Here is a 22,576-nt window from a genome sequence, read left to right on the forward strand (position 1 = left end):
AAGGTTTACAATTAGGTCCTCTGCTACTCCTAATCTACATTAATGATTTGGATTCTGGTATAGTAAGCAAACTTGTTAAATTTACAGACGACACAAAAATAGGGAGGAGTGGCAAACACCATTGCAGAAGCAAAGGTCATTCAAAATGATTCAGAACTGGGCAAACACATGGCAAATGACATTTAATAGAGAAAAGTGTAAGGTACTGCATGCAGGCAATAAAAATGTCCATTATAAATACCATATGGGAGATACTGAAATTGAAGAAGCCTAAGAAAAAGACCTAGGAGTTTATGTTGACTCAGAAATGTCTTCATCTAGACAAGATGGGGAAGTGCTGAATTTAAATCAAGGGACGTAATGTTAAAACTTTACAATGCATTAGTAAGGATATTGCTGCTGTAGAAAGAGTGCAAAGAAGGGCGACCAGAATTATTCTGGGTTTAAAAGGCATGTCATATGCAGACAGGCTACAAGAATTGAATCTGTTCAGTCTTGAACTAAGAAGACTACGAGGCGATCTGATTCAAGCATTCAAAATTCGAAAAGGTATTGACAATGTCGACCCAGGGGACTTTTTCAACATGAGACACAAAAGGAGATTAGTTAACCCTTTGAGTAGTGAGTTCTGAAATGCACTGCCGGGTTTTTTTTCTGTCTCTGCATGCGCTTGATTATTACGCGTACACCTTACAAATAAGCTGAAAGCTATATGTTTGTATGTATGTAATGAACACTGATGAAATACAGACAAATAATTTTTACCGTTAATAAATAAAACAAATAAATATAATGTTTTATTTTGTGATAGGGAAAGGTTTTGATTAAAAAATAACAGGTAGACAATAGACAATTAACAACGGGGTGGAACAGCCACAACACGTTCTACAAAAAAAAAAAAAATGCTGAACTAGAGGGAGAGAGCGAGCGAGAAAGAAAGAAAGAGAGAAAGAAAGAGACATGACTAAATCATATCCAGGTAAACAGGTTGTGGGGGCGGAGGGAGTGAGAGTGTCTAATGCTTCAGTGTATGATACTCCTGAAGCATGGAGCAACGCACAGAGCTTGGCGCCGCCTCTTCGCTGTCACTTGATGTTGATGGTAAATATTCTTCGCTTATAAGAACATAAGAACATAAGAAAGTTTACAAACGAGAGGAGGCCATTCAGCCCATGTTGCTTGTTTGGTTGTTAGTAGCTTATTGATCCCAGAATCTCATCAAGCAGCTTCTTGAAGGATCCCAGGGTGTCAGCTTCAACAACATTACTGGAGAGTTGGTTCCAGACCCTCACAATTCTCTGTGTAAAAAAGTGCCTCCTATTTTCTGTTCTGAATGCCCCTTTATCTAATCAGCTCAGCTGAATGCAAGGGCTCAACTGGAGGCTTCATGAGTGCATCAAGCAGATTGTGGGGTCAAAACTCACAGGCAGGCACCATGTCTGAAAGACGCCCCACTTGTACCTGTACTGTACGCTGGCATTTTGCAGGGTGTCAATAACCCTATTGGCCAGACCCAGACGGCTCAAATCTTGCCGTTCAGGAGCCAGACCCAGATCTATCTTATTTAGATTTCCAGAAAGCTTTTGACAAAGTCCCACATAAAAGATTAATTCTCAAACTGAACACAGTAGGGATTCAAGGAAATGCATGCACATGGATTAGGGAGTGGTTAACATGTAGAAAACAGAAAGTACTGATTAGAGGAGAAACCTCAAAATGGAGCGACGTAACCAGTGGTGTACCACAGGGATCAGTATTAGGTCCTCTGCTATTCCTAATCTACATTAATGATTTAGATTCTGGTATAGTAAGCAAACTTGTTAACTTTGCAGACGACACAAAAATAGGAGGAGTGGCAAACACTGTTGCAGCAGCAAAGGTCATTCAAAATGATCTAGACAGCATTCAGAACTGGGCAGACACATGGCAAATGACATTTAATAGAGAAAAGTGTGAGGTACTGCACTCAGGCAATAAAAATGTGCATTATAAATATCATATGGGAAATACTGAATTTGAAGAAGGAATCTATGAAAAAGACCTAGGAGTTTATGTTGACTCAGAAATGTCTTCATCTAGACAATGTGGGGAAGCTATAAAAAAGGCCAACAAGATGCTCGGATATATTGTGAAAAGTGTTGAATTTAAATCAATGGAAGTAATGTTAAAACTTTACAATGCATTAGTAAGACCTCATCTAGAATATTGTGTTCAGTTCTGGTCACCTTGTTACAAAAAGGATATTGCTGCTCTAGAAAGAGTGCAAAGAAGAGCGACCAGAATTATCCCGGGTTTAAAAGGCATGTTGTATGCAGACAGGCTAAAAGAAAGAATTGAATCTCTTCAGTCTTGAACAAAGAAGAATACGAGGCGATCTGATGCAAGCATTCCAAATTCTAAAAGGTATTGACAATGTCGACCCAGGGGACTTTTTCAACATGAGACACAAAAGGAGATTAGTTAACCCTTTGAGTAGTGAGTTCTGAAATGCACTGCCAGGTTTTTTTTCTGTCTCTGCATGCGCTTGATTATTACGCGTACACCTTACAAATAAGCTGAAAGCTATATGTTTGTATGTATGTAATGAACACTGATGAAATACAGACAAATAATTTTTACCGTTAATAAATAAAACAAATAAATATAATGTTTTATTTTGTGATAGGGAAAGGTTTTGATTAAAAAATAACAGGTAGACAATAGACAATTAACAACGGGGTGGAACAGCCACAACACGTTCTACAAAAAAAAAAAAAATGCTGAACTAGAGGGAGAGAGCGAGCGAGAAAGAAAGAAAGAGAGAAAGAAAGAGACATGACTAAATCATATCCAGGTAAACAGGTTGTGGGGGCGGAGGGAGTGAGAGTGTCTAATGCTTCAGCGTATGATACTCCTGAAGCATGGAGCAACACACACAGCTTGGCGCCGCCTCTTCGCTGTCACTTGATGTTGATGGTAAATATTCCTCGCTTATAAGAACATAAGAACATAACAAAGTTTACAAACGAGAGGAGGCCATTCAGCCCATGTTGCTTGTTTGGTTGTTAGTAGCTTATTGATCCCAGAATCTCATCAAGCAGCTTCTTGAAGGATAACAGGGTGTCAGCTTCAACAACATTACTGGAGAGTTGGTTCCAGACCCTCACAATTCTCTGTGTAAAAAAGTGCCTCCTATTTTCTGTTCTGAATGCCCCTTATCTAATCAGCTCAGCTGAATGCAAGGGCTCAACTGGAGGCTTCATGAGTGCATCAAGCAGATTGTGGGGTCAAAACTCACAGGCAGGCACCATGTCTGAAAGATGCCCCACTTGTACCTGTACTGTACGCTGGCATTTTGCAGGGTGTCAATAACCCTATTGGCCAGACCCAGACGGCTCAAATCTTGCCGTTCAGGAGCCAGACCCAGATCTATCTTATTTAGATTTCCAGAAAGCTTTTGACAAAGTCCCACATAAAGATTAATTCTCAAACTGAACACAGTAGGGATTCAAGGAAATGCATGCACATGGATTAGGGAGTGGTTAACATGTAGAAAACAGAAAGTACTGATTAGAGGAGAAACCTCAAAATGGAGCGACGTAACCAGTGGTGTACCACAGGGATCAGTATTAGGTCCTCTGCTATTCCTAATCTACATTAATGATTTAGATTCTGGTATAGTAAGCAAACTTGTTAACTTTGCAGACGACACAAAAATAGGAGGAGTGGCAAACACTGTTGCAGCAGCAAAGGTCATTCAAAATGATCTAGACAGCATTCAGAATTGGGCAGACACATGGCAAATGACATTTAATAGAGAAAAGTGTAAGGTACTGCACTCAGGCAATAAAAATGTGCATTATAAATATCATATGGGAGATACTGAAATTGAAGAAGAAATCTATGAAAAAGACCTAGGAGCTTAACTGACTCAGAAATGTCTTCATCTAGACAATGTGGGGAAGCTATAAAAAAGGCCGACAAGATGCTCGGATATATTGGAAGTGTTGAATTTAAATCAAGGGAAGTAATGTTAAAACTTTACAATGCATTAGTAAGACCTCACCTAGAATATGACACAAGGTGGCTGTGTGGTCCAGTGGTTAAAGAAAAGGGCTTGTAACCAGGAGGTCCCCGGTTCAAATCCCACCTCAGCCACTGACTCATTGTGTGACCCTGAGCAAGTCACTTAACCTCCTTGTGCTCCGTCTTTCGGGTGAGACCTAGTTGTAAGTGACTCTACAGCTGATGCATAGTTCACACACCCTAGTCTCTGTAAGTCGCCTTGGATAAAGGCATTTGCTAAATAAATAATAATAATAATATTGTGTTGAGTTCTGGCCAACTTGTTACAAAAAGGATATTGCTGCTCTAGAAAGAGTGCAAAGAAGAGCGACCAGAATTATCCCGGGTTTAAAAGGCATGTTGTATGCAGACAGGCTAAAAGAAAGAATTGAATCTGTTCAGTCTTCGACAAAGAAGAATACGCGGTGATCTGATCCAAGCATTCAAAATCCTATAAGGTATAGACAATGTCGACCCAGGGGACTTTTTTGACCTGAAAAAAGAAACAAGGACCAGGGGTCACAAATGGATATTAGATAAAGGGGCATTCAGAACAGAAAATAGGAGGCACTTTTTTACACAGAGAATTGTGAGGGTCTGGAACCAACTCCCCAGTAATGTTGTTGTAGCTGACACCCTGGGATCCTTCAAGAAGCTGCTTGATGAGATTCTGGGATCAATAAGCTACTAACAATCAAACAAGCAAGATGGGCTGAATGGCCTCCTCTCGTTTGTAAACGTTCTCATGTTCTTATGTACAGGCTCGATGGGTCAGGATGCTATAAAAGTCCCCCACGCCTGACTGAGCAGATAGCAGTGACTGGGCAATCTCCACAGCTGGAAGCTCAGGAGCTGCATCAGGGTTGAAAACCAGTCTCCTGGGCCAATAAGGGGCTACAAGGAGCACCTTGGCCTGGTCCTGCCTAATTTTCTCCAGAAAGCAGGAGCATGGCAAGCAGTGGGAATGCATATAGCAGCTGCCACGGCCACTGGTGTGCCAAGGCATCTATAGTCAGCGGGTCTCCGCCTCCTGTTATGGAGAACCAGAGGTGACAATGGGTCGATTCCTGGGAGGCAAGAGATCTTTCTCTGCTCTCCTGAATCTCTCCCAAATGAGGCTCACAACCACTGGGTGAAGCCTCCATTCTGAGGCACTGGGGACTCCGTTTGAGAGGAAGTCCGCCACCCAGCTTGTCACCCTGGGCAGGTGTACTGCCCGCAGTGAGAGGAGGTTCTCGTGTGCCCAGAGCAAAAGCTTACGGGCCACATGACGGAGACTGGGCAACCTGAGGCCACCCTGGTGGTTTATTTAAGTCATTACTGTGGTGTTGTCTGAACGGACAAGCACATATCTCCCTTGAACCTCCTGCAAAAAGTTCTGCAAGGCTAGGTAAACTGCCTGCAGTTCCAAAAGATTTATATGCAGAACCTGGCAAGGGGGGTTCTGCCCAGCGCTACAGGAGACGTAGATGGGCAGGCTGTTTCCACCAAGAGATCGCCTTCAGACAGTGGAGAGACGCTGTCAGCAGGTGGCCACGGTTCAGCGCGGGCTGAAAAACCCTGCTGTTGAACCAGGCCTGTAGAGGGCGTATGCACAGGAGAGCCAATGGAAGGGGTCTGGAAAGCTGCTGCTATCAAGCCCAGAAGTCTCTGGAACGTCACTACTGTGAGCGCTCTGAGCTGAACGAGCTCCAAACAGGTGACTATTCCATGCACAGTGGACAGCATGGACCTGGAGTCCAAGCACAGTCCTAGACAGATGGCTGTCTTAGAAGGTGTGAGCTGGCTCTTTGCATGACCTAACTGATGAAGGTGGCCGGTGACGAGCTTCATGTGGGATTCCGCCTGTGCTGGAGACTAGGCACAAATGAGCCAGTTGTCCAGGTAATTGAGCACTCTGATGCCTTTGTCTCAGTGGGGCCAGGATAGCTTCCATGCACTTGGAAAAGGCACAGGGAGCTAGAGAGAGGCCAAATGGCAGGACACGGAACTTGTACGCTGTTCCCTGAAAAGCGAACCACAGGTACCTCTTGTGCCCTGGACTTCTGGGGATGTGGAAATAGGTGTCTTTGAGGTCCTGATTGACTGCAACAGCTGTTGCATCATCAACATTTTGAACCTGTGGCAGCAAGCTTCTAGGGTTGCAGCTTAGCCTGGGCTTTTGCCTCTGCGCTTTGCGGTGGAATGTGTTAAAGCTCCCGTGGTGAGCAGCTGTGGGCCGGTTTAAAAAAGCGAAATTTTAATTTTAACTCCAGCCACAGCTAATTAGCCTGCGAGGAGAGCACCAGTCAACTGACTGGGAAGAAGCGATACGAGCTGCCAGCTTCACGCGGGGCACAAAGACATAACAAACAGGCTGTGTGCACAAAGACGTGTAATTAGAAACTAATACAGCATTAATAATTATCGCATAAATTAGTGTAATTTAGCGAGTAACATATGCAGATAAAAGCAACAAGTACTTATCGGATAGGCGCTCTCTCTGTGCATGCAGTCCTTTTAAACCCTCGGTGCGGGCATGACTGACTCACAGACTCGGCAGAGCAGCTTTGATATATCTATTCAGGTTTTGGGGTCTTTAAGAGGTAAACACGCATTAGGTAATGGTTACACTTGGTACTTCAAAGGGAACCTGTATTCATTAAACATGCTTGTCAGGCTTTTAACTTTCAAGAGCAAGCCACTTTAACCCTTTGCCGTCCATTTATTCAGTACCTGTCAGGAGCGTCAGGTCTAATTTATTTTCACACAAGTTGTTTATTTTACAAGTGATGTTTAAAAGTAATTTTATTCACAGTAGAACAGGTTTAAAAGGCTCTGCATATCAAAAGGACACTCAATACTGCATCTCCAGCCCTGTCCTACCCCTTGTTCGCTGTATTTATCACATATCTCTTCATAGTAGTGCATACTGATAAATCATCCCCTGATCACTCGATTTATCACTCCTCAATAATGCTTTCCAAGTCATTATTTTATTACTATAACATCTCAAAAAGCTTGGCAAATGCCCGTGATTTTCTTTGAGCCCTGGATGCAGAAGCAGCTATCTTGTTTGTTTATGTCTGTGACAGGGCTTTTTGATGATGTCGGACAGGGTCCGATATAGGACCGCGAAAGGGTTAAAATGTCATTTTAACTGCAGTGAGGATTCAGTTAGGATTTTCCAGGCAAGCTCAAAGCAGGTTGAAGCCAAGTCTCAAGTTGTAGTAAACTAACAGCCACTAGGTGGCGCTCACCTCTAGGCACTGCAACATGGAAAGCTGGGCTGTCAGAGACTGGAGCCGATTGGACGAGAGGTTCATGTGAGTGACCAATAGGAGCTGGTCGAGGTGATACAGGGCTGTCACGTCCTGGAGAGAGAATGAAGTTACAAAAAGAAGCACTAAAATGGTTTGTAATAGCAGTCATTTATGTAAGACAACCATCATAAAGACAGCCTCCACACACCTCCAGATTCTGATAATCTCAATAACTTGCACCAAAGAACGAAGGAAGTTTCATCACAAATCGGACCGATGCCTACCTTTTTGGACAGGTCTACCACTCTTGTTTCAGCATATTCCATTTTGAGAATGGAGTTCTCGATGACAAACTTACTGCGTAAGTCATCGAAATACGCAGAGCGCATCGGGTCTGCAGCCTAGAACCACAACACAAACGTCTATTATTATTAGCAAGAAGTCATATTTTATAATGCAATGGTAATACTAACCATTGGTTTACAAAATGATACAAAATAAGAAAGAGCAGAGAGCAAAATAACAGTTCAAACAAAGCAAAACCAGTATTGTGCTGGTCTTAACCCAGCATGTGTAGCAATTGTTTTTATACCCTGTCTCTCTCTTACTTTCTCTCTCTCTTGTTCTCCATTCAACCTTCTCCCAGGACCCCCCCCCACCCCATGCTTTTAACACGTGGTCACCTCCAAATTAGTAACACTTAATCAATTTGGAGATGGCCACATTGGGGAAATATAACCCCAACCCCCAATGCAAAACAAGAACACAAAAACATTGTGTTTGCAAACACCAAACAATACACCCAACTCATAACAATACAACAATACACCACTCCTTTTTAAAATCATAAGAATACAGAGTTTTTAAACAAACACAAACCGTTACTTTGAAATCACAATACACATTTACCTGGCCTGCCACTGTGTATTATAATCATTTAGTTGAAAATGGTTTCCCTTGGCTACCTAGAACCCCAATAGTCAAGAACCCGTCACCTTGAGTGTTTTGAAGTACTGCAGAGTGTCCTTCTCATAGCCCAGGGGGTCTAGCGCCCTCATGAGGAGAATGATGGTTAGCAGACACCCTGCCATAGAAATACAGTTATTATTAGAATCTGCAGGGATGGAAATAAGACTCCCATTGCACAGCAGTTTGATCCATTCCTGGTTTCAATATGAGTTTAATAATAAGACACACCTGAGCTTCTTACCTATACACATGGGGGCTAATCAAGCTTGTGGTAAAACCTGGAATGGGCAACACTGCTGTGCAATAGGAGTCTTATTTCCAGCCCTGATCAATTATGTCCACAGCAAGTGTCATCACAATTTAATAAGCACTTCTCTAGATATATGTGAAAATATGTGTGCTAAAGAAGGACGTTCCACCAAAAATCCACAGCTGCTTTCCTTAACGAATTAAGGATAATAGTCAATTGGTTAACGTCTTGTTAAAGTTAATGACACCTCGATAGAAATGGCTTAGCCGATAGCTTTGTGATGGGGGGGTACAGAGACGTAAGGAAGCAGAAGTAACAAAAAGAAACCAAAACTCGAGATCTAGTGTTTGTTCCACACAAAGTGTTTAGTTAGCGCTCCAGCTAGAGCTAGGTTTATTTTGTTTGCTTTATTAGCGGTTGTTTCTCCACCGCAGTGTAAGAAAAATAAAACCAACACCAGTTTAAAACTGTAAATCAAGACTCCAGCCTGATCATTTACACTGTCCTCGGCCACTCTGTCAGATTACAATTAGCAAAAGCGTGCCATCAGCAGTTTAAATACAGTATACAGATATCAATGGTGCTCAACCACTGAGGCTGAGGACAATACATCAAAACAAGTCCTCGTGGGTAAGCAGCTTGTTATATGATCACGGTTATGTTTACTCAAGGCTGCAGAATCCTATTTTACTACAGTATACTTGAGAAGCGATCGCGAGGGTGCCGTGCGGGGTTACATGTAATGGCCTTTGAATTAAAATGATACTACAGTATAGTATTTTACTGTCAGGACTACCACTGTATTTAAGAACCTGGCTTACTTAATTTCTCACAGTTTTTCATTAAGCGGAAATGCAAAGCTCCGTAATCCCCCCTCCTCCTCCTCACCGCGCCGCAATCCCACTCCCTATACATGCATATCACACAATAACACTGCTGCACTCACTATGTATTCAATGACTGCTTAATTCTTACAAGCTGAGTATTTTACATTGGTTAGTATAGGAATGATTTTATCCCAGTAGTTTTGATCACTATATAAGAATATAAGAATCTCCATTTGTGACCCCTGGTCCTTGTTTTTTTTTTTCAGGTCAAAAAAGTCCCCTGGGTCGACATTGTCTATACCTCTTAGGATTCTGAATGTTTGAATCAGATCACCGCATAGTCTTCTTTGTTCAAATTAAATTATTTTAGCCTGTCTGAATACGACATGCCTTTTAAACCCGGGATAATTCTGGTTGCTCTTCTTTGCACTCTTTCTAGAGCAGCAATATCCTTTTTGTAACAAGTTGGCCAGAACTCAACACAATATTATTATTATTATTTATTTAGCAAATGCCTTTATCCAAGGCGACTTACAGAGACTAGGGTGTGTGAACTATGCATCAGCTGTAGAGTCACTTACAACTAGGTCTCACCCGAAAGACGGAGCACAAGGAGGTTAAGTGACTTGCTCAGGGTCACACAATGAGTCAGTGGCTGAGGTGGGATTTGAACCGGGGATCTCCTGGTTACAAGCTCTTTTCTTTAACCACTGGACCACACAGCCACCTTGTGTCATATTCTAGGTGAGGTCTTACTAATGCATTGTAAAGTTTTAACATTACTTCCCTTGACTTAAATTCAACACTTCCAATATATCCAAGCATCTTGTTGGCCTTTTTTTTATAGCTTCCCCACATTGTCTAAATGAAGAAATTTCTGAGTCAACATAAACTCCTTGGTCTTTTTCATAGATTCCTTCTTCAATTTCATTATCTCCCATATGGTATTTATAATGCACATTTTTATTGCCTGCGTGCAGTATCTTACACTTTTCTCTATTAAATGTCATTTGCCATGTGTCTGCCCAGTTCTGAATGCTGTCTAGATCATTTTGAATGACCTTTGCTGCTGCAACAGTGTTTGCCACTCCTCCTATTCTTGTGTCGTCTGCAACATAAAAATTGTAAAAATTTGGAGGAAGTCTGGTGAGGCGTACAAAGAAAAGAACACCATACCTACTGTCAAGCATGGAGGTGGTAATATCCTTCTATGGGGCTGTTTTTCCTCTAATGGCACAGGAAATTGAGTTCCAGTACACGGTAAAATGGATTCCATAGCATACCAAAAGATACCATCTGAAACCCTCCGCTACAAAACTCAGTTTAAAGCACAACTGGATGTTCCAACATGACAACGATTCAAAAGCACACATCAAAATCTACTTCAGAATGGTTAAAGAAGAATAAAATCAAGGTCCTGGAATGGCCTAGTCAAAGTCCCGATCTAAATCCGATTCAAAATCTTTGGTATGAGTTGAAGGCTGTGCACAAGAGAAGTCCTCGGAATTTGAATGAACTGGAACAATTTTGCGTTGAAGACTGGTCAAAAATCACTAAAGAATCATGCCAAAAGCTCACTGACAAATATCCTAATCGTTTAAAAGAGTTTTTATTGCTAAAGTTGCCTCAACTAGCTATTAATTTAGTTTCCTTGTCAGGGTGTGAATACTTTTGAATTATCATTTTTTGAGTTTTGCTAAACAGTTGCTGAAATAAGTAACTTTTTTTCTTCATCCACAAAAGCAAAACTTTTGCACCAAAAGATTTTTCCTAAAATTCTTTGTTTGAGAAATTTTTAGAAATTACAAATTATATACACATATACACACACACAGTCTCCACCGCTTAAAACGGGCGTGTTTGTGTAAACGTGATTCACCCACAGTAAGCGATGGACGGTATAAACTCCCACACAATAATCTGACTAAACACCAGTACAGTAATAAAAACAAACACTCATTACACTAATAAAAAAATATGTATTAAAACCTACGAATGTAAGAAAAATTACTAGCAAAAAAGTAATGCAAGTGCAGAAATGTACAGTACAGGCAGGCTACAACTCTGTGATACGCATCTGGACGGTCTGTTTTTATAAGTATGGACTTTGTCTGCGTTTTCTAAAAAAATCCCAATTAGTCTCTCTATCCGGTTGCTGCTCCATAGCACGCCGCAGTGTTACAAGATGCTTAACACGGTATAAACAATGCCTTTGTTACTAAAAAATCAATGGGAATGGCAAACGCTATTTGTCTGATATAAATGGCTCCCCGCAATAACCCTGGGGCGGAGTGCCCCAAGCAGACGTAAGACTTATTCAGGTCGTAACTGTACGCCTGCTAGGGGGTAGGTGTAAGGCTGGCGTAGACAGGCAAATGACATGGGGCATAGATGCAGGAAGTTACATTTGAAAGCGAATCAGCTTTGAATATTGTAAAATAACATTTATTTAGCAAAAGCCAAAGATGGGTGTAATAGTACATTGGTTTGAAGATTTAGAGGAGGGGTTTTCAACCGGGGGTACGAGTACCCCTGGGGGTACTTCTAAGGACCATAAGGGGTACGCAAGGGGTAATTTTTTTAACGGTATTATATATTCTCTAAACCACGGTGTATACTTATTTAATCTTTGGTCAGCAGCTCAAAGTGAACCACTAATGAAAAAAAAAAACATAGAATCTATCACGTCCACATTTTCCACTTGTATGCATGCACGATTTCGATTGTGTGGATTTCCACTCTGATATACAGGTGAAGCAGGCGTCTGGCGATTGTGCCAGGAGAGCGCTCTGTGTTGCTTGTAATTTTTGCTGTTTTCAGCTTGTCGTATCAGTGAAGCACTGTTTAGGATTGTTTAGGAGAATAAATGCACCGCTAAACATAAATCACAATACTCATACTTTGACAGGTTTTGTTTATTACCGCGGCTGCATTTTATTAACAGTATTAGCGGCTGGTTGAATATATTTTCTGTGTTTGATACATTTCTTTCTGCAATAGAAAAACGAAGGAAAACACAAAAGTCAGAAAGTGCAAAACGTTATAAAGATTCCCTCTGGATCATACTTAGTTTGTAATTATAGTTTTATCTTGAGGTTAATGTTTTTGATTCTGTAAACATTTTAAACGGCACACATAATTATGCTGAGGTGGGAAGTAAATAGTAACGTGATAAACATTTACAGTGCAGACTATTTTGTATTATTTGTAATGACTTTTCCCAATAGAGTTGAATATGAGTCTTTCCAAAGATTCCTAAATACTACCTTTTAATTCTTTGCATCCAAAGACATGCAATTAAGTTTTAAGAATCAGACCTATTGTTTGGTTTTCTGTCTCAGCAATTTGTCAGTCCCAGAGTGTTGTGTAAAATTATATATTAAATAAACAGGAGAAAAAAGAAATATGTTGACCAGATTATTCTGCCTTTTACTACAACTGTGGTACCATTCAGTGAGCGAAAATTGTAAAGGGTACTTTAGCTGAAACCTCCCGACAGAAAGGGTACAGTTTAAAAAAAAAGGTTTAAAACCTGATTTACAGTACCGCTGTGCATGCGTCGAGAAATAATCATATGGGACAGACTTAATCCATTGGATATGTTTGATCTTGAGCTCTATCAGTGCTATCGATTACCAAGACAGAACCTCCTTTGTCTTATAGATGAAATACGGGATGACCTTCAATATATGAACCAAAGGAATGCTGCCTTCTGACTAAATATTACTGTCATGTTAAGCTTAGAATTAAGAATGTCCTTGTTCTCTTTATATACAGACAGCAGTGTGCGTATTTCGTGATCTGTAAAGTTTTTTTCTTTTTCTTTTTTTCCTTCTTGACATTTTTGCTTATAGAACGCGAAGGCCAACACGTGAAACTATTGCTATTTCTCTGCCTCGGTCATTACTCGGTAACGCGGTCCTTACTACGCCAGGGATGGTTTTGCTTTGGTGCACTTGGTGTGGAATTTACTTTGCGACGGCGTACTTTACGCCTGCTTGGGGCACTCCGCCCTGGATGGTGTAAGTGGTGGATACTGATATATATATATATATATAAAATAACTTAGATCTTTAATTTAACATTATGTAATCAAATTACAAAATGATATTGCAAAAGTCTACCAGAAGCCTAATAATAATAATAATAATAATAATACAGTATTACATGCTAGATTTCAAAATGTTACATTTTTGGCAAACACTAAAACTTGTCAGTTTTAGCGTTTGCCAAAAATACTTTCGTTAAGTATACGGGAAACTACAAAGCGGTGTGTAATTCAATATGTTAACGTAACATTATTCAGCAGGTTTCATTCGACTTTATGAAACAAAATTTGTTAATTCTGTAGGATGATGCAAAACTTTTGGCCATAGCTGTACATTTAGGACATTTTCCAGAATCTCAGACCCCTAGTACTGACCCTGTCCTGTACCTGAACCAGATCCCTGGTACTGACCCCGTCCTGACACCCTGTCCTGTACTTGAATCAGAGCCCTGGTACAGACCCTGTTCTGTTCCTGAATCAGATCCCTGGTACTGACCCTGTCCTGTATTTGAATCAGATCCCTGGTACTGACCCTGTTCTGTTCCTGAATCAGATCCCTGGTACTGACCCTGTCCTGTACCTGAATCAGAGCCCTGGTACTGACCCTGTTCTGTTCCTGAATCAGATCCCTGGTACTGACCCTGTCCTGTACCTGAATCAGATCCCTGGTACTGACCCTGTTCTGTACCTGAATCAGATCCCTGGTACTGACCCTGTTCTGACACCCTGTTCTGAACCTGAATCAAATCCCTGGTACTGACCCTGTCCTGTACCTGAATCAGATCCCTGGTACTGACCCCGTCCTGTACCTGAATCAGATCCCTGGTACTGACCCCGTTCTGTACCTGAATCAGATCCCTGGTACTGACCCTATTCTGACACCCTGTCCTGTACCTGAATCAGAGCCCTTGTACTTACCCTGTTCTGACACCCTGTCCTGTACCTGAATCAGAGCCCTGGTACTGACCCTGTTCTGTACCTGAATCAGATCCCTGGTACTGACCCTGTCCTGTACCTGAATCAGATCCCTGGTACTGACCCTGTCCTGTACCTGAATCAGATCCCTGGTACTGACCCTGTCCTGTACCTGAATCAGAGCCCTGGTACTGACCCCGTCCTGTACCTGAATCAGATCCCTGGTACTGACCCAGTCCTGTACCTGAATCAGATCCCTAGTACTGACCCTGTCCTGTACCTGAATCAGAGCCCTTGTACTGGCCCCATCCTGTACCTGAATCAGAGCCCTGGAACTGACCCTGTTCTGACACCCCGTCCTGTACCTGGGAGGCAGAATTTGAGACTCACATTTATTCTCTGGCTCCATTTCCTGCAGTTGGGTGCAGGAATCAAGCTCTGACTGCAGCACTGTGGACTTCTCTACAGACAGGTCAGACCTGGAGGGGGTGAGACAGCATTTCAAAACTGTGTCAGACACTTTCTACTCCAGTTACACAATTGAATATCTTGATCAAGTACTGCTTGTGAAACTGCGTCCTGTTGCTGGCCATGTTGGCTCCAGTGGTCTATTTATAACAGCGTTCTTCAATTGGCGGATGTCAGATATCAGATGCAGTGCTGCCAACTGGGAAGCTTTTCTGCAAAATGTGGCTGTTTTTAATTATGTTTTGCAGGAAAATCACTTTTAATGTGAAACAACTGAATAGGCTTTTAAATCAAAGTCTTTACTTTCTCATTAAACGCAGGATGAATAACTCTAAAATGAGAGCACAACATTTTAATAAATGACTAGTCTGTATTAATGTTAATACAATTACAAATAGTGATTGCGATAATGTGTGTCATGCATTTATTCTTTTTTAAATGATAGAGTAATCACATATTACAACGTTGCACCCTCGTTTGTATGCAGTTTCTTCATTCTGCATGCACCAAAACACGCACATTAAACCAATTTTACTACTAAGTGGCTAGCAGGGATCAATCAAATTCTTAAAGTGGAAGAAAACGTTGGGGAAAAACAACAATCCTGAATATCATACTAATATTCAAGTTATATTTACTAACCCCTAAAAAAGGAAATATTTAATATATTAGAAAGCTGCTTGTTCAGTTAATAAAAAGAAATGACCCCTTAAAACTAGCGTTTCTAGTGGCATATCACACAGCCAAGAAGCAGGCAGGTTTTTGTAAAAGCAGTTGTCCTTCATTACAAATGCTAGTTGCAGATACGCACGGTTGAAAGGTTGCCACTATATACAGGGCATTTGTGTCCCCTAACAAGCGATATTTATTGACAGCACGCCATAATACAGGAACAAATGATCACTGCACTTGACCTGGTAATAACCCTTCTCCTTCCTTGTTACAACACTCTGTAACTGTACTCTATGTAAGATACCCTCAATCAATAAACTTTAGTTTAGTCACACACTCGGTATGCACATTCATTCTTAATCGCGTCTGTACACTCCATAACATAACAGTGAATATTTTTCTACAGTTTACTTATTATTATTTCACTTCTTCAGATAATGACTCCTCTCCTGTAGCGTCTATCTTTCCTTAAGGTTACTATTTAAATGCTTGCTGTTCATCCTGCTCCTCTTCTGACACTGAATTATTTGAATGTATTTTATGCATGCACGCACACAGTGGGGTGCAGCCCCCTCAATTTCTTGTTCTGCCCCCCCTTCCACCTCATCATGGAAAGTCTGGCACCGCTGTCATGGCAAATCAGCCACCGCCACAGATCGACATGCTTTCATTACTGAACTTGCATGTTTGTTGCGCAGTCATTTCTCGAAAACAAAGACGGTGCGAGCGATGTCAAAATTTATGACAAAAAGGAATTTAGATGTGCATTTTAATTCAATAGTTTTAGTAAAATTAAGATTACTAGCATGCAGTTTTAATTGCATTACAGTGATAAAGATTTGCTTTGTATTATTAAATGGCAATGTCATTGCTTTATCTGGTCCTCCAGTGTAATTGAATCCCCCTGATTTATAAGAATGACAGACTGACTCCACTCTGGTGCCACAATGGTATCAGATTCAGCATCCACAGAGGAACAACTGGAGCTAGGAGTGTGTTTGTGTGTGTACTTAGACAGAGACATGGATATATATAAAGACAGACAGACATTATATATATATATACAGTACTATGCAAAAGTTTTAGGCAGGTGAGAAAAAATGCTGTAAAGTAAGAATGCTTTCAAAAATAGACATGTTAATAGATTATATTTATCAATTAACTAAATGCAAAGTGAGTGAACAGAAGAAAAATCTAAATCAAATCCATATTTGGTGTGACCACCCTTTGCCTTCAAAACAGCATCAATTCTTCTAGGTACACTTGCACAAAGTCAGGGATTTTGTAGGCATATAGTCAGGTGTATGATTAAACAATTATACCAAACAGGTGCTAATGATCATCAATTTCAATATGTAGGTTGAAACACAATCATTAACTGAAACTGAAACAGCTGTGTAGGAGGAATAAAACTGGGTGAGGAACAGCCAAACTCAGCTAACAAGGTGAGGTTGCTGAAGACAGTTTACTGTCAAAAGTCATACACCATGGCAAGACTGAGCACAGCAACAAGACACAAGGTAGTTATACTGCATCAGCAAGGTCTCTCCCAGGCAGAAATTTCAAGGCAGACAGGGGTTTCCAGATGTGCTGTCCAAGCTCTTTTGAAGAAGCACAAAGAAACGGGCAACGTTGAGGACCGTAGACGCAGTGGTCGGCCAAGGAAACTTACTGCAGCAGATAAAAGACACATCATGCTTAGTTCCCTTCGCAATCGGAAGATGTCCAGCAGTGCCATCAGCTCAGAATTGGCAGAAAACAGTGGGACCCTGGTACACCCATCTACTGTCCGGAGAAGTCTGGTCAGAAGTGGCCTTCATGGAAGACTTGCGGCCAAAAAGCCATACCTCCGACGTGGAAACAAGGCCAAGCGACTCAACTATGCACGAAAACACAGGAACTGGGGTGCAGAAAAATGGCAGCAGGTGCTCTGGACTGATGAGTCAAAATTTGAAATATTTGGCTGTAGCAGAAGGCAGTTTGTTTGCCGAAGGGCTGGAGAGCAGTACACGAATGAGTGTCTGCAGGCAACAGTGAAGCATGGTGGAGGTTCCTTGCAAGTTTGGGGCCGCATTTCTGCAAATGGAGTTGGGGATTTGGTCAAAATTAATGGTCTTCTCAATGCTCAGAAGTACAGGCAGATACTTATCCATCATGCAATACCATCAGGGAGGCATCTGATTGGCCCCAAATTTATTCTGCAGCATGACAACGATCCCCAAACATACAGCGAAAGTCATTAAGAACTATCTTCAGCGTAAAGAAGAACAAGGAGTCCTGGAAGTGATGGTATGGCCCCCAGAGCCCTGATCTCAACATCATCGAGTCTGTCTGGGATTACATGAAGAGAGAGAAGCAACTGAGGCTGCCTAAATCCACAGAAGAACTGTGGTTAGTTCTCCAAGATGTTTGGGCCAACCTACCTGCCGAGTTCCTTCAAAAACTGTGTGCAAGTGTACCTAGAAGAATTGATGCTGTTTTGAAGGCAAAGGGTGGTCACACCAAATATTGATTTGATGTAGATTTTTCTTCTGTTCACTCACTTTGCATTTTCTTAATTGATAAATATAAACTATTTACATGTCTATTTTTGAAAGCATTCTTACTTTACAGCATTTTTTCACACCTGCCTAAAACTTTTGCACAGTACTGTATATATATATATATATACACATACATATATACACACACACACACACACATAAAATGCCAGTGCTAGGCCTAGCATGGCACCCTTATATCAGTCAGGTAATGATTATTTTAATATTTTTTTAAATCAAAAGGTTTTTTTATTCAGTCTGAATTGTGCAATCGCTCTGTGCACTCATATGTAACCTGGTTTCTGTTTTGGTTGAACGGACCAGGTACACATTTTAAATTGGGTTTCCCGCGGTACATGGGATTTTGAATATTAAATGAAATTCACTGGTTGAAAATGAATATTTTGACAAAAGCATAAAAGCATTAATGATTTACACAACCTACTCAACACTTTCAATGTGTGACAAAATCAGGGGGGGGAACAAATCAATTAAAAACCTGAAAAGTCTTCATTAGATAAGTATTCACCCCTCCTTTGCTATGACACTCCTATATAAGCTCTTAAACATCTCATTACAAAAATGCAAAAAACTAAGTTTTGAAAGCTTTGAGCCATGCTTAAGATACAGTATTTGAAAGTATATATTAATGCTATTGCAATCAGAATTGTTTATAGTGATGTATAAAATAAATGTGGCATTCGACCTTTTTAAAATGAGTGGAATTTCATGGAATTTCATGGAATTAAATTCTATTTCCTTTCATTCCAATTAAAATTCCAATTCTGTATCCTGAAGATTTTTTCAATTCAAATCCAAATTCAACAGAAATTCAAATACCAACACATTCGGAAAATTACCCCAACCCTGTCATACACAAAAGCAAAACTTTTGCTATAAAAGATTTTTCCTAAAATTATTTATTTTATTATTTATTAAATTCTAAATTTACATTGGGGTATGAAAACGTTTCACTGCACCTGTATATATATATCTATATATATATAGATATATATACACACACAAATAGATAGATAGAGACAGACAGACAGACAGAGCCAGGTAGATATATAGATAGACATGCAGATCAGACAGACACAGATAGAAAGTCTTGAAGACAGACAAAGACGTTTATGTAAATCAATGCCAGATACCTGAAGAGCTGCTGGTCTGTGGCAGAGTCTCGGCACCAGCTTTCAGAACGACCTGAAAAACAAGAGAAACTTCTGAAATACAGAAAATCAGGCCTAGATCCAGGCTGGGCTTCTGAAATACAGGAACAAAGTCAGGTGTAGAAACAGCATCACTGTCTGCTTGCTCTCTTACTTAAGAAATAACTTAATTGAGGAGCACAGAATGGACATATAGGCTAGTCCATGCATTTGAAAAGGGAGTAGATCAGGGCTGGAAATTAGACTCCTATTACACAGCAGTTTCACCCATTCCAGGTTTTACTACCAGCCTGATTAGCTACAATGTGTATCGGTAACCAGCTCATGTGCGTCGTATTATTAAACTCATAGTAAAACCAAGAATGGATCAAACTGCTATGCAATGGGGTCTAATTGCCATTGCTGTACATGTACTCCACATCCACAGGCGGTCCTATGAACCCCTCCCCCACTCACACTCCCACTCCCACTCCCACTCACCCCTCAATTCCCCACTCCTCACTCTCACGCCCCACTCACGCCCCCACTTCCCCCTCTCATGCCCCCACTCCAACTCCCCCATTCCCTCACTCCCTCCCCCAATCTCTCACTCCTCCATTCACTCGAACACTCACTCCCACACTGCTAACTAACACACTCCCACTCCCCCACTCCCTCATTCCATCATCCCTCACTCCCTAATTCCCTCCTCACTCCTCAATCCCCTACTCCCTCACTGCTCACTAACACACTCCATCACTCCCTCACTGCTCACCAATACTCCCCACTCCCCAATTCCATCATTCCCCCACTCCTCACTCTCTCCCCCATTCCCTCCCCACTGCTCACTAACACACTTCCTCACTCCCCCACTCCCTCACCTCTGTACAGAACACACTCTCTCTGCACCACCCCGTCTCTCCAGTGGATTTTGAAGCTGTGTTCAGAGCAGGCCTCATTGATGGTCCCGGTGGGCAAGTCGCAAATCTGATGTGTTACATGTGAAGGATCAATCTGAACATCTCTGAGCACACTCACCAAGTCTCCTTTAAAATCCATTCTCTTACCTCTTATTAGCTTTATTAACACTATCACAGCCCTCTTTAAAGGAGCGCTAACCAAAGCTTCTTTAAAATCAATTATTATCTCTTATTGGCACTATCAATATTGCAGTTCCAATCTAATTAATATAAAAGCTCTACTGCCATCGTGTGCCATAAGGAGGGAACTACAACTACACCTAACCTATTAAAGGAATGCTACCCAAGGCTTTAAAATAAATGTTCTGCCTATCAGAGATCAAGCCTGCGAAATGAGATTTCAACACCCCTATTTTTAAACATTGTTTGTTTTTTATTTGGGTGTATTTAAAAGATACCCACAATGCACTGTGTTTCAACTTAGGGTGTGCAGTTCTCCATTTGACCATTAGAGGAAGACTGTCCACAAATAGAACCAATTCTGCTGAAGGTGACAAAACCTAAACAAAACAAAATAGATTATTAAGAATATAAAAAATATTCAGTTTAGTGCCGGGACAAACATCTAAAATGTATTTGGAGACAAAAATGCCCATGTTTGTACTCATTCACATAACAGTATTTATAAATGACTGGATCAAAAAGATTCAAAGGAAACCAGTGCATGAATGAGGTGTGAAATCAAGAGCACCCGTTCTACTGGACACACAAGTGTTAAACTCTCCTTACCACAGCTTAATGAGGCTTGTTGTTTAGCACATGCTTTACCATGCCTCTCTGTGCTTTACGATGCTTCCCTATGCTTTTTCATGCCTCTTTGTGCTTTACAATGCCTCCCCATGCTTTACCATATCTCTCTGTGCTTTACCATGCTTACCTATGCTTTACCAGACCTCTCTGTGCTTTACAATGCTTCCCTATGCTTTACCATGCCTCCCCATGCTTTACCATGCCTCCCCATGCTTTACCATGCCTCCCCATGCTTTACCATATCTCTCTGTGCTTTACCATGCTTACCTATGCTTTACCAGACCTCTCTGTGCTTTACAATGCTTCCCTATGCTTTACCATGCCTCCCCATGCTTTACCATGCCTCCCCATGCTTTACCATGCCTCGCTGTGCTTTACAATGAATGCTTCCCTATGCTTTACCATACCTCCCTGTGCTTTACAATGCTTCCCTATGCTTTACCATACCTCTCTGTGTTTTACAATGCTTCCCTGTGCTTTGCCAGACCTCCCTGTGCTTTACAATGCTTCCCTATGCTTTACCATACCTCTCTGTGCTTTACAATGCTTCCCTATGCTTTACCAGACCTCTCTGTGCTTTACAATGCTTCCCTATGCTTTACCATGCCTCTCTGTGCTTTACAATGCTTCCCTATGCTTTACCTTACCTCTCTGTGTTTTATCAAGCTTTCACTGTGCTTGATTACACTTTTCTGTGCTTTATTACACTTCTACGATTGGTTAAACTGACTAGCAATGTATTCCTACTGGTAAACACACAACCAGTAGAGAGGATGCTGGGTGAACTGGTCAGTACTCACGTTGACGGGTCTGGAGAAACTCAGAACCAGTCTCTGTCCCTCCCGGCTCACATACAAGCAGCTCACTGTCTCCTCTCGATCTGCTGCAATGAGAAAACCAAGAGCTGGCTGTGAAATTGTGTCCCTGGTGTCGGCCATTTCGGCTCCAGTGGTCAATATACAGACGTGCTCAAATTTGTTGGTACCCTTACAGCTCACTGAAATAATGCTTCATCCTTCCTGAAAAGTGATGAAATTAAAAGCTATTTTATCATGTATATTTGCATGCCTTTGGTATGTCATGGAATAAAGCAAAGAAGCTGTGAAAAGAGATGAATATTGCTTATTCTACAAAGATATTCTAAAATGGCCTGGACACATTTGTTGGTACCCCTTAGAAAAGATAATAAATAATTGGCTTATAGTGATATTTCAAACTAATTAGTTTATTTAATTAGTATCACACATGTCTCCGATCTTGTAATCAGTCATTCAGCCTGCTGTTTGGTATCATTGTGTGCACTACACTGAACATGGACCAGAGAAAGCAAAGGAGAGAGTTGTCTGAGGAGATCAGAAAGAAAATAATAGACAAGCATGGTAAAGGTAAAGGCTACAAGACCATCTCCAAGCAGCTTGATGTTCCTGTGACAACAGTTGCAAATATTATTAAGAAGTTTAAGGTCCATGGAACTGTAGCCAACCTCTCTGGGCGCGGCCGCAAGAGGAAAATCGACCCCAGACTGAACAGAAGGATAGTGCGAATGGTAGAAAAAGAACCAAGGATAACTGCCAAAGAGATACAAGCTGAACTCCAAGGTGAAGGTACGTCAGTTTCTGATCGCACCATCCGTCGCTTTTTGAGCGAAAGTGGGCTCCATGGAAGAAGACCCAGGAGGACTCCACTTTTGAAAGAAAAACATAAAAAAGCCAGACTGGAA

General features: G+C 41.2%; 1 protein-coding gene across 1 annotated transcript in view; it reads right to left on the reverse strand.

Moving 5' to 3' along the window:
• The window catches only part of rabggta (Rab geranylgeranyltransferase subunit alpha), a 42,210-nt gene that overhangs the window by 13,245 nt on the left and 6,389 nt on the right, over positions 1–22,576 (reverse strand). Inside the window, exons 8-15 of the mRNA XM_033997140.3 lie at positions 21,657–21,739; positions 20,505–20,606; positions 20,008–20,113; positions 19,130–19,181; positions 14,686–14,774; positions 8,282–8,370; positions 7,571–7,687; positions 7,284–7,397 (exon numbers count right to left, since the gene is read on the reverse strand). Of these exons, the coding sequence (XP_033853031.3) occupies positions 7,284–7,397; positions 7,571–7,687; positions 8,282–8,370; positions 14,686–14,774; positions 19,130–19,181; positions 20,008–20,113; positions 20,505–20,606; positions 21,657–21,739 (752 nt within the window). The remainder of the gene's footprint in view (positions 1–7,283; positions 7,398–7,570; positions 7,688–8,281; positions 8,371–14,685; positions 14,775–19,129; positions 19,182–20,007; positions 20,114–20,504; positions 20,607–21,656; positions 21,740–22,576) is intronic.

The sequence above is a fragment of the Acipenser ruthenus genome, chromosome 54 (genome assembly GCF_902713425.1).
Source record: "Acipenser ruthenus chromosome 54, fAciRut3.2 maternal haplotype, whole genome shotgun sequence".
NCBI lineage: Eukaryota > Metazoa > Chordata > Actinopteri > Acipenseriformes > Acipenseridae > Acipenser > Acipenser ruthenus.